General features: G+C 45.8%; 1 protein-coding gene across 1 annotated transcript; it reads right to left on the minus strand.

Annotated features, from left to right (window-relative positions):
- Positions 1–741: 741 nt before the first annotated feature.
- Positions 742–11,271, minus strand: EMC1 (ER membrane protein complex subunit 1; the record flags this gene model as incomplete). The annotated part of the gene is made up of 22 exons (XM_009870510.1): positions 742–891; positions 1,099–1,228; positions 1,686–1,770; positions 1,996–2,206; positions 2,351–2,524; positions 2,895–3,032; positions 3,277–3,396; positions 3,646–3,807; positions 4,371–4,520; positions 4,764–4,963; positions 5,875–5,991; positions 6,852–6,948; positions 7,184–7,306; positions 7,552–7,611; positions 8,075–8,146; positions 8,724–8,891; positions 9,234–9,383; positions 9,750–9,876; positions 10,026–10,154; positions 10,615–10,708; positions 10,873–10,938; positions 11,202–11,271. Coding segments are annotated over 22 exons (2,793 nt in total), but the record flags the coding sequence as incomplete, so codon positions are not given.
- Between the last annotated feature and the right edge of the window lie 8 nt (positions 11,272–11,279).

An 11,279-nucleotide genomic window follows, 5' to 3' on the forward strand; every position in this document is an offset into this window, starting at 1 on the left:
GAGTTTAAATCCAGGAACAAAGTGGATTGTCCCCAGCAGGGAAGGGTCTTTGTGCCACCTCAGTGCCAGTGTTGTACACCCAGTATGGGAAAACGCACGGAGGAAAGGAAAAAAAAAGTACATTATCCTCATAATAAATAAAGCAGGTGAAGAGACTTTACATCGCAATTCCTCCCGCAGCCCTGCAGTGGAAATGAGGCCGCTTCCCACGAGCGCCCACCCGATTTCTAACCCTCTTCCCAGCAAAATGCCCCAACGTCCGCTCCTCTCCTCAGGCCCCCACACAGCAGCTCACGCGTCACAGCAGCCAACAACCCCTCGAGCCTCCTCGCGTTCAGGACGTCAAGAGAACCCAGAGGATGCATATCCTTAATATTATCTTCGCCAACACCAGGGAAATGACTTGATGGCAGAGGGCTTTAACGAAGATTTGGGAGAGTTCTTTCTCAGTCGTGACAGACCAATGTCTCTTTTAGATCTCTCTTCCATTTCTTCTCACCGGAAAACACAGCAGCATGCTGTTAGGCTGCAGCTTTTTCTCCCAAAGACCTTCCAGTAATAATAAAAAAAAAGTAATAGAGATTTGTACCCATCAGACACATGAGCTGGAATTTCTGACCGAAGGCAGCAGCTATGCGGGGTGGCAGATCTTCAGCCAGTTTGAATTCTCAGAAGCCTTCTCCAGCCTCAGCCTTATTCTCAGATGCCTTCTCCAGCCTCAGCCTTACCGCCAGGCACGGTTCAAGCGAGTCTCTTTGTGATCATGGTAGCGAAAACCAGCCCGAAGAGGACGCTGCTGATGAGCACGTAGTCATAGTCGTCTTTCAGGACATCAAACTGCTTCGATGGGTACACTCGGGTCTGGTAGATGTCCAGGCCGTAGGCAACAACCTAGAAAGAGATGAGATCGTGAGCTGGTAATGCAGCTTTGAGCATAAACCCAGACACATCAGGCTCAGGTCTATAGTTCCGATTAAAAAGAGAAACGTTTAAGCGGTGAGCAGCCTCGTTACAGCCCTCTCTGCCAAAGGCTACGGTACATGCTGCTCCACCAACAAACCCCACGGCCCTACAGCGAAGCTTCCACCCTGCGCTCACCAAACAAGTTGACTCCAGGCCAGAGGGGGCTGTATAAATCCCTCTCATTCGCGATATGGTTTGATTGTAGTTGATAAACCTCTCGGCATGGATCTGCACGTCAGGGGAGTATGGAATCAGGTTCTCTTCTCTGAAAGGCATTTAAATGAGAAATCAAAACTCAATCACACAGCACATGGAGGACATCATCTGCGTTTCCTAGTCTGATTACCACAAGCTGACCCGAAACAGCAAATTTAGCAGCTTTTCCCAGTGCAGGTTTATTTTTGCTGCAGGATGAGACCAGCTGGGTCAGACTGCGCTGCAGCAGCCTCCTTTTAGGCTTCTGAAGTTTGAAAAAATACATGTCATTCTACAAACTTCAGGGACTGTGCAGACAAGAGGCTGGTTTTGCTAACGGTAAGACCTGCTGCATCACAGACAAACGTATTCCATCGTCACAGACTGGGAGCAAAGCAACCTCGCTTAATTTCATGCAAGAATTGCCCTCAATCTGTCCAGGACAAGTCGTTCTACTTCATGCTGCTCTACATAAAATCCATCCCTCTTCCACGCTGCAGTTACAGCAGTTATCATGTGTTCCTTACCTGCTTTGCTCCGTGGGGATCTCTGGGCGGCGAGGATCCAGCAGGGCCTTTGGAAGGGAGAGGATGGCCCCAGAGGGAAGCCCAACTGTGCATTAAAAGAAATACATCTTAAAAATGGCCAGTTGGGACAGCATTTTCTAAAAGCTAACATAAATTCTCTCCCAGTGCTTATCTCTGAACTTGCTTGAAGTCCAGAACAGCCTCCAGCCATGATTTTTAGCAGCAAATTGCATCTTGCTTGGGTCTCAGCACGAAACCTGGCTTGTGCCGGCAGCATGAACATCTTCAGAACAGAAGAGCGTGGACTTACCGAGCAGGTGACGGCTGGTGATGCCACGCTCGGTGATGGTGGCCTCCATGGCACTGATGGCAGATGGGAAGATGTATGATTGCTGGAGGACCTGAGGTAAAATCGGGCGGTCGAGGGAGCTGAAGGCTGTGGCGTTGTATTGTTCCGTGCCCTCGTACAGCTCCAGCACGGTGAACTCGTTCCGACGTGCCTTCGTGTTCCAGTATTGGTACTGAAATGAGAACAGATTTTTCAGAGCAAGCAGAGTCAATAACGTAGCAGTAGCAGGAAATCAGAGAAAGCAGCTGAAAAGCTCCAGGTTCAGTAACTGCCCCTACCTCTCAAATGAAAGAACAAGAGAAGAAAAACTTCTTACCACCACCCAGTTCTCTGAATGAACAATGTGGACGGGTCCCTTAGCCTTCTTCTGTACTGACGAGTGGATGATCCTGCCTGTGACTCCATCGATCAGATATATTCCAATGAAAGTGCGCTCATGATGCGTGTCTGTGCTCTCTGTCACCACAGCAAGCAGGTTTGGATTCAAGGACTAGAAAAAAAGGAAAAAAACCAACCAAAACAACTTAGATTCCGGCTTTAGCGCGCCTCATCTATCTGCATTTCATCTGGGATGAGGCATTTAATAAACAAACTGTCTTCCCAGCACAAATCACCTGAGGAAATCAAGCAGCTATTTCCCATCATCAGATGTTTGGCTGACTGAACTGCTGCATTAAAACATTTCATAAAAGAAATCTCCACCAAAATTAACATCTTGTGCAGAGGCTTACGGACACCGATGCATATACAGGAAAAAGAAAAAGCACCACAGGACAATTAACCTCAACCTAAAAATAGTGCCAAGCCCTTCCAATGAGGTAACACAGCCAGAGAAAGTCTAGACAAAGTTCCAGTGGCACCTTGTAGAGAACGCTGCGGTCTCCCATCACACGGCCCTGGGAGTGCACGTGCTCATTGGACCTCTTCCCTTTCACGGCCACTATCTTCTGTACTTCGGTGGGTATCGCCACCTCCCACATCTCCTCCGTTGACAGGTCCTGCAAGAAAAAAAAACAACAAAAACCCCTAAGGTAAGAGGTTTTTATCTTGCCCTCGAAAGGCACCATCTCCACCAGACACCAGAAGCTTTCCCTGCTTTTGAATTTTACAAGTTTTAGGCACACTGTGGAGCTGAACTGTTGCCATGCTGAGCAAAACTTCATAAACCAAACAGAAATCTACCGTTATCCAGAGGACATTTAGAAAGACGATGTCACTCAGACTGCAATTAGTCTTCCGCACCTTTTTCAGCCGAAATCCAGACAGCTTTCCCTGCTCTGCATCCACTAGATAAAAGAAGATAGAATGGGCTATTTCTTCTAACTGGCGAAGGACATTTTTAGTTGCTGGGAAAGCCGTAACCTGGAAAAGAAGAATGGAAACACAAGTCAAAAAAAACAATTTACAGACAAAAAAAATCCCCAAAAAATTAACATAAAAAAGATTATTTCAAAACACATCTATCGGGATGAGGCCTGTCTTTCCAGAATAACCTCATAGTTTTGTGTTAAATGTGACTCAACGACATTTTTTTTTTTAACCTTGCTCCAAAAGGGTGGGGAATATTTAACTAGAACACGAACAAAACTGCCTCCAGGCAAAGCAATTCACCTTGTACTCATCATTGATCAAGAGCAGTACTTTGGCATAGTCCTGATCCATTATAGGCAGAAGCAAAGTCTGAAGAACCGGACGCTTCAAAACAGGAGGAGCTACCTGACTTCTCTTCCCAAAGATGGGGTTAAAGACGTACAGAAAGCTCATCTTGGTTTCCTAAAAAACAGACAAGATGCAAAACATTTTCTAACGCAGAGGAGAGAGTTTTTCTATTTGTTGCTTGCTGGTATCAACTATTCATGCCCCCGATTCAGCTACTCCAGCATCAAAACACTGTTTGGGTGTGCATATACTCCCATTCCATGTCTCTATCAAAACTACGCAGTGGCGTGACATGGTGTTCACAGCTTTAAGCACATCTGATCTGGCACCTGCTGAGGCAGCCCCAGCAGATAAAAACGTCTCCTCCTCCCTCACGTATGGAGTACAAACGTCCTGCAGCTAAAGGACAGCCGCTGTCACCTGGGGAGAGCACACACGACTGAAATCACGCAACCAAAGAAACTGGTTGAAATTATTTCCTTCCTATAAAAAGGCTTCAAAATGAGAAACCTGACATTTTTAAGAACAGCGTGTCTGCTTCCCTCTAGCTCTCACTCTCCTATCCCCACATCAGTGATAAACAGATGATGCCTGAAAAGGTATTTTCTTTCACCCTCTGAAAGGGCGGAATTCCCTGCTAAGCAGGTTCAGTGAAGGCAGAGAGACAAAGGACTCACCTTGTCCTTAACAAGCAAGGTGCATTGAGGAGGGTGTGGGAAATGGGCTGTTGTTCTTTGGACCATCAGCTTAAAGGAGGAGCCTGGTCTCACATTCTGGAGATACTGCTTCCACAGGATGGTGCCAGAACTGCTTTCAATACCAAAAAGCTGAGCAGAGAGACAAGGTAAAGCCAAAGTTTAGATCGGCACATCTCTTGCATTCGAGCGCTCCGTCTTTCTTCAGCATATGACAAAGAAAGAAGAGTCACAGCCCCTCTCCCAAGCTACTACAAAGCACTCTGTGCAACTTCTCACAACCTTCTGCCCAAAGTCTGGCTGAAAACAGAGGTATGAATTCAGATCTGAGACTCTCTGAAGTCTAGAAACAGATTCCTACCCTGCCTTCCTCACCTTTCCCGAAGCGGTGACCATCACCATCATTTTCTGGAGGTTGAATTCATCTCTAGCCAAATTGTCGATGTTAATCTCATTTTTAATCTGGCTCCTGGGTTTCCTGGCATCATAGAACATCTTCCAAAGGTGAGCGGTCCAGGCTTGCAGCAGGATAAGCTGGGAGGACAGCCGCTTCAGAAACATCCCCAGCAAACCATCTGCCAACAGATCAACGGTGGTAACATGACGGAAAACACACTCCGTAATTTAAATTGTGCCAGTAGAAGAAATGCCATGCATGAACCTATGCTAATTTTTTGCCTCTGCTTCACACTCCGCAACAGAAAAGTCATAGTGATGATTTCTATGACAGACTCTGGCATTTACCAGCCTTTTGCCATTTCACACTGGCACAGCTCATTCCAAAAAGATGCTTGCACCATCAGCTGAAAGCAAACCTGCTTGCAGAGTACACAATCTCTCCCTTTGCATTCCTACTTTCTCATCGGGATGCTCATAGCAAGTGCCCACCTAAGCTTACCCCTCCCGCAAGGTCTGGCTTTCCCTCTGCACTCAGAGTAAGAGAAGCCCTTGAATTTAAAAAAAATACTTAATGCTGCCCAATCAGGGTTTACATTTAGCTTCACAAAATAAGCAAAACACCAGACTTCAGCTATATTTCAAGAAGGCAAGCAGAGAGGGGATCAAGTTCCACAAGGAAGCGTTAGTCAGAAGAATTAGAAAACACCACATGCAGTCCGAGGTTACCTTGAATGGCTGCATCCAGGACAGCAAGAAAAAAAAAAAAAAGAAAGCAAAAATAAAAGCTATTGCAAACGAGTCCTCCAGAAAGGGTCAAAGGAAAAAGTTTAAGAGAAGAGACGGCTAAAACCCCTCCTACCACTGCTGACAGCATTTTGAATATCACAACGTGAGACGCTCATGTTATCTGGGTTTGGCTTCGGACTTCAAAAATTTAGACAGAAATGAGTTTACCTCTGCTCATTTTAACTGCCGTGAGCAAAAATGTGAATCCTATCTCTCAGCTCAGGAGAACAAGAAAACAATAAATACATTTATTACAAAAAACCAAACTCGCAATGGTCATTCTGTTCAATCGATGGTTTACCTGCTTTCTTTCCAAATTCTCCTTCCAACTCAGCCTGTGCCCCCGTCAGAGGTAGATCCACCATCTCCAAGCTCACCACCTCTGCCAGCGACTCCTCTCGACTCCACACAACTTTTCCTGGAAAGAAAAAACCAGTAGGATATTGGAAAATCGACTTAATATCTGGCAATAGACATCTGGAGGGAAAATCATCGCTCGACACAGAAGTGTCTTACAGTGAGCCCTTCAAATGCCGATCTCTGTTCTTAATGAAATACAAAATTGTGCACATCTCTCTAATATCACGTAGTTAACTACCCCACAATAGACAAGTATCTAATGGAACTGGAGCCACTACTGAAAACAAAACCACAGAAGAGTAAAAACAATCTGATGTTTTAAAAGAGTTACAGTCCCCAAGTCTATTTAAAAGAAAAGATACACAAGGTGAACACATGGATGCCTTTTAAACCCTAGAGAATTCATGTCACCGAGATGGACTTCCACCCCTTTCTGTGAATTTGCATTTCTGCCATGAGGATCTTTTCTGAAGAAACTTTGAGGAAAGCCTACAACCGGGCTTAAACTCTCATCCTACAAAGAGTTTTGAACTCTGCAGAAAACCCATGAAATTCAAAGGTTCTGCCATGCAAAGAGCACTGCAGAACTGCTTTCTCAGATAAGATGTCTTCTGAGGGTGAAAGCATCTCGAGTATCCTCCCCATGGCTTAGAATTCCCGCTCGGTCCCCATGTGTTGCCAGGTCTAGTCGAGAGGTGGCGTCCCTGCCCAAAACAGGGAGGTTGGACTAGATGATCTCCAAGGTCCCTTCCAGCCTAGGCCATTCTATGAAATTCTATGAAATTGTTAAATTCAGTGTGTCAGTTTCCAAAGAAAATTATTAAAGAATCATCTGGGACTTGGAGTTTTCTTCTTGTCCTGCAGTGACAAGGTGCACAGCATTAAAAATGGAGCGAGCTAGCTGTTTGTGCCCATCACCTGGCTGCTGGAGGAACATTAACATGTGGTCTTCTGTCTGCACCAAGGCTCGATAGCCCACAGAGTCATCCTTCTTCAGGAAAACTTGGATATAGAGCTGGAAAAAAAGAGCAAGCAGAACAGCAAGGTTAACGATCACATCAGGTCCTTGGAGAAAAAAGAACTCCCAGGTGAAACCAGAGCAAACGGTGTGATTGTACGCAGTAATCTGGCACGTCTGAAGAACCTCTTTCCCCTTGTCTGAAGGGCTTGATCAATCCTGCCAAACCAGGGCAAGGAGGGCACTGCAAGCCTGACAAACCACAGGACTCAAATCATCTCTCCCTGCTCACCTGCTGCGGTTTGGCACCGCTCTGCTCCAGGTTAAAGGTAATCGTGGTATCCAACAGTCTTTGGCCAGTTTCAACCAGGTAGAGATTGATGTTGTAGGTTTGATTGGAACAGGTTAAGGATTCCTGCAGGGACAGGCAGAAAATAGCTGAGTTAAACATACACGCCTCACCAAAGCCTGCAGAAGGATTTTATGTCCAGCAAGAGCTGCACCTTCAAGATATTTTTAGATTATAAATATGAGCCACTACAAAAGAGCAATCCCCCAAAAGAGATGGTGCAACACCTTTTCCATTCTGTTCCGGTATGCAGAGGAATAAAATGGACTGTCAAGAAGTCCTGCTGTTGTTGGAACAAGAGCACTTCATACCTGCTTCCGGGAATCCTCCAGAGTACCTCTGGCATGGAGGCCATCCGAACTTCCAGGTTTCTGAAATGAGGATGAGAAGAGATAACACAACTTCAGACCCCAGTAAGAGTATATAAAAAAAAATTAAATACATTTTTGAACGCTTGACAAGCCTCAGCTTGACTCTGAAAACAAGCAAGAAACAGTTCTGTTCTATTCCCGATTTAAAAAAAAAGAAACCTGTAAGTGTAGCATCCCTAAGAACTGGAATCCTCTACAGCTCAGTAACGCTGATTCCCAGGTTACACAGCCACGATGCCCAGAGCATGCTTCCCCCAGCCAGAGACAGCCTTAGCTGGATGTAACTGAGACCTGCTTGCGTTAGCACTGTCTTCACGTGTCTAAGAAGCCAATTAAATCTTCCTCTTCCTCAGGTTACTACCCATCCCCAGGCCTGGAAAGGAAAACACGTGTGGAACTCATCCCTGGGGCGTATCCGTACAAGAGCTGCGCTGGTGACGCAGCACAGGCAAATGGGACTAACCAGTTCACTCCTGCAGGTCAGGACAGCAGCCACGGTTTTCTCCCCAGTCGTTGCAAAACTCACTAGAGCTGCCTGAAAAGAGAAAACAGTAGAACATCATAAAACTAACAAGAAAATTCCTGAACCCCTCCAAAAACTACCTGTGCAGCAAATGACGCCATACTGGAATTAAAACCAGATGATCTTTCACAGTCGAATTTTAGGTGGTGAAACAACGAAATTTAAAAGATTATCTTTTATAAGACGGCAAATAATTCCCAAAGATGAAAAGAGCTGACCTGCCACAGGCTTTTAAACCATTATGATCAGTATTACTGAGCTTTTTAAAGCTTGTTTTGCCTTTCAAAACCTCTCAGCTGGCCTAACGGCAGTACTGCTGCACCACTGGCCACTCGGGCTCACACCTCACCACCCACCCCAAAACCAGGGAAGTACCCCAACGCTGAGCGCTGCTGGCACAAAGCACACCTAGGCTGACATCCGGAAATATTTAAGCATCCAGTATGAAATCACATGTTTTTTGAGTGCTGCAGCCAAGAGCACAATTGAACAGAGAGGCTCTGAATGCTTAATACAGAGGCGTTTGGTAGTTTTAAAGAATCTGAAGCACGAGTTGGCCCTCTCGCCTGAGAACCTTTATCCTGGTTACCTGCTGAAAGTCCCGCAGGTGACTGAGCAGCCCGTGTTTGTACTGCAGCAGGGAGAAGTGGCTCGGAGACAGCTGCAGGAAGAATTGAGTCCGCGAAGCACTGACTGCATTGGGCTGAGTGGCCAGTATCTTGGGCTGGAAGCCATCAGCGAACTCCAGATCAAGCGACTGTGAAAGGGAAACCAGCATACATGTCCATAGCAACAGGGGTTTTTTCCACCAAAATTAATACCTTCCTTTTATCAGCAGCAATATAAGCTTTAGGAAGAAGCTCCTCATGGCAGGATAAGCAAGGAGGCCTAGACTCCCACTGCTCTAAAGACATCAGTCCAGAAGAAATGATTAGATTAATCAAAAAATTTTCTCTTCCTTCCTTCCGTTTACAGATCCATCTGCATTTCTTCACTTATTCTGTAGTTTACCAACATGAGAACCCCCTAGGCTGCCAGGCTCAGTCACCAAACCAGTTGGACAGTGAATTCCATACCTCGCTCTGTCATCTCTTCTCACCTGCAGCGGGATCTGTTTCATCTCCTGCTCCATCTCCAAGGAGCAAACGTAGAGCGAGTGCGCACCCGCGTCCACGCACACCAGCACCGCCTCCCCCACCACGCTGCAGACGCCGTTCAAGCTCTTCAGCCATGGGGCTGCTACCTTGATCTGCCAAGCGAGACACAAAGAAAAAGATGAAGTGGTCAGCGGAACAAAAACTTCAAACAATCAACGTGGACACATCCAAGAATTTAATTCAGAACTATTTTTACCCACGGTCGTGGGAGAAACTATCTACCAGCCTGAGATTTCCAGGATAGACTTGACTAACAGCTGCAAGGCTGATTCAGTTTTGCTTTCTGGGTGTTCAGCAATGAAATCCATTTATTGGCCCCTGGGCAACGCCACAGGGACAGAGCAGATTATCCGTACTACAACAATTAATCACTCTGCACACCACACCACAGCCCACGTAGCTGGAAGCACATTTGTTAACATCAAATTCAATATTTTTCATTCATCACCGAGCACTACCTGTTTTGTAATTTCTCCATCTTCTACACTGAACGTTAAAATGTTCAAGTGGCTCTGGGGAACGATTCCAAGCACGTGGATCACTCCAGTCCCACGGGAATACAACTGCTGGTACTGAGTACTCTCACTGCAAGAGAGGCAGCAACCATGAAGCATCAGCTCATGTAACTGTTTTCAGATTTTTTAAAAGCCTAAGGCAAGTGCAGCAACCCTTCCTGGCCAAGGCAACAACCTCCTCATCAGAAGTTTACATTTCTGCCTAAAATACGTTCTTACCTCTCTGGTAAATGTTCCACCCACTTCTGGTGCCCGTTGGAAAGGTAGTGAAGAGAGATGGCTGCCTTCTTCAGGACTGCCACGTATTTCACCGTGTCCTGGAGCCCCACCAAACTAGCTGCCTGGAAACTAAGCACCGGTCAGAAGCAGTAAGTTAGAAAACTATTTATTCCAGGAAAAAAACCCACACACTCTGTTTGAAGACCCTCTTCAAACACTTAACGTCAATCTTCAATTACAATTTCTAATCCACTTTATTCATCCTTACTGTTCTCAACAGAGAGCTGGAATCTAAACCCCTCAAACTAGATGCAGGCTGAACATATTGAATATTTAAAGAGAAAACCCATCTATGAAAAAAAATCGTATCTCTTTCTCCTACTGGTTTGCTAAGAAATAGAAAGAGCATTCGATTTAACTGCAAGTTTCAGGCATTCCAAAGGAATTCAGCCCAACGTTATTTCAGAGGCTTTACATCTAACTAATTTCTCCCCTGTATTACAAATCCAAATAAGGTGAACAACCCCTTTCATCCTTCCTAGACAAGCATTACGAGAGGAAAAAAAAGAGCACAAACACAAAATCCTACCTGCCGGTGTCCAGGGATGTCTCCCAGTTCAACCCTCCAATATTGGTCTCCCAGGAACGCAGAATTCGTCCAGCATTGGACACAGTGATGGCATCTGCCCGGGAAATGAAGAGGAGATGAACACAAAACTTTTATCCACCACGGGATCAACAAGGCAATTAGTTCTGGCAAGTTCAGCTTGTGGTCTGGCACGCGACTGAGGGCCCAGGTAGAAAGACACCCACTAGCCCAAGCGCACCGTCTGCGTGTTCTCCTTACCCTGCCCCTGGATCAGCATCGCATCGATTGCTCCCTCAGGAGTTCCTTTATCCACATGACGCCACACTGAAGAAAACAGAGTTAAGTGAGAACAAGATTTGTTCCTCCAAAGGCATTTATTTGTTACTACTTTCAAACCAAAGCTCTTCACGGCAATGAGTTTTTGCAGAGAACAGTCTTGCCTGCCCTAAGCAACAGCTTTTGAACCACTAACTGAATCCTCTCATTCTGACAAAACAATGTCACCAGCGTTACTGTATTAGTATAAAAACGCGGCACATTTTAGCACAACAGGCGCATTCTCCACAACACAACCCCGCTTCACTCACGGATTTCACCGCTCCTGGAGTTCAGAGCGGCCACGACATTCTTCTCAGTGGCCACAATGAGCTTCTTTGAACCCTGCG

Source organism: Apaloderma vittatum, unplaced genomic scaffold (assembly GCF_000703405.1).
Source record: "Apaloderma vittatum isolate BGI_N311 unplaced genomic scaffold, ASM70340v1 scaffold21725, whole genome shotgun sequence".
In the NCBI taxonomy this organism is placed as follows: Eukaryota; Metazoa; Chordata; class Aves; order Trogoniformes; family Trogonidae; genus Apaloderma; species Apaloderma vittatum.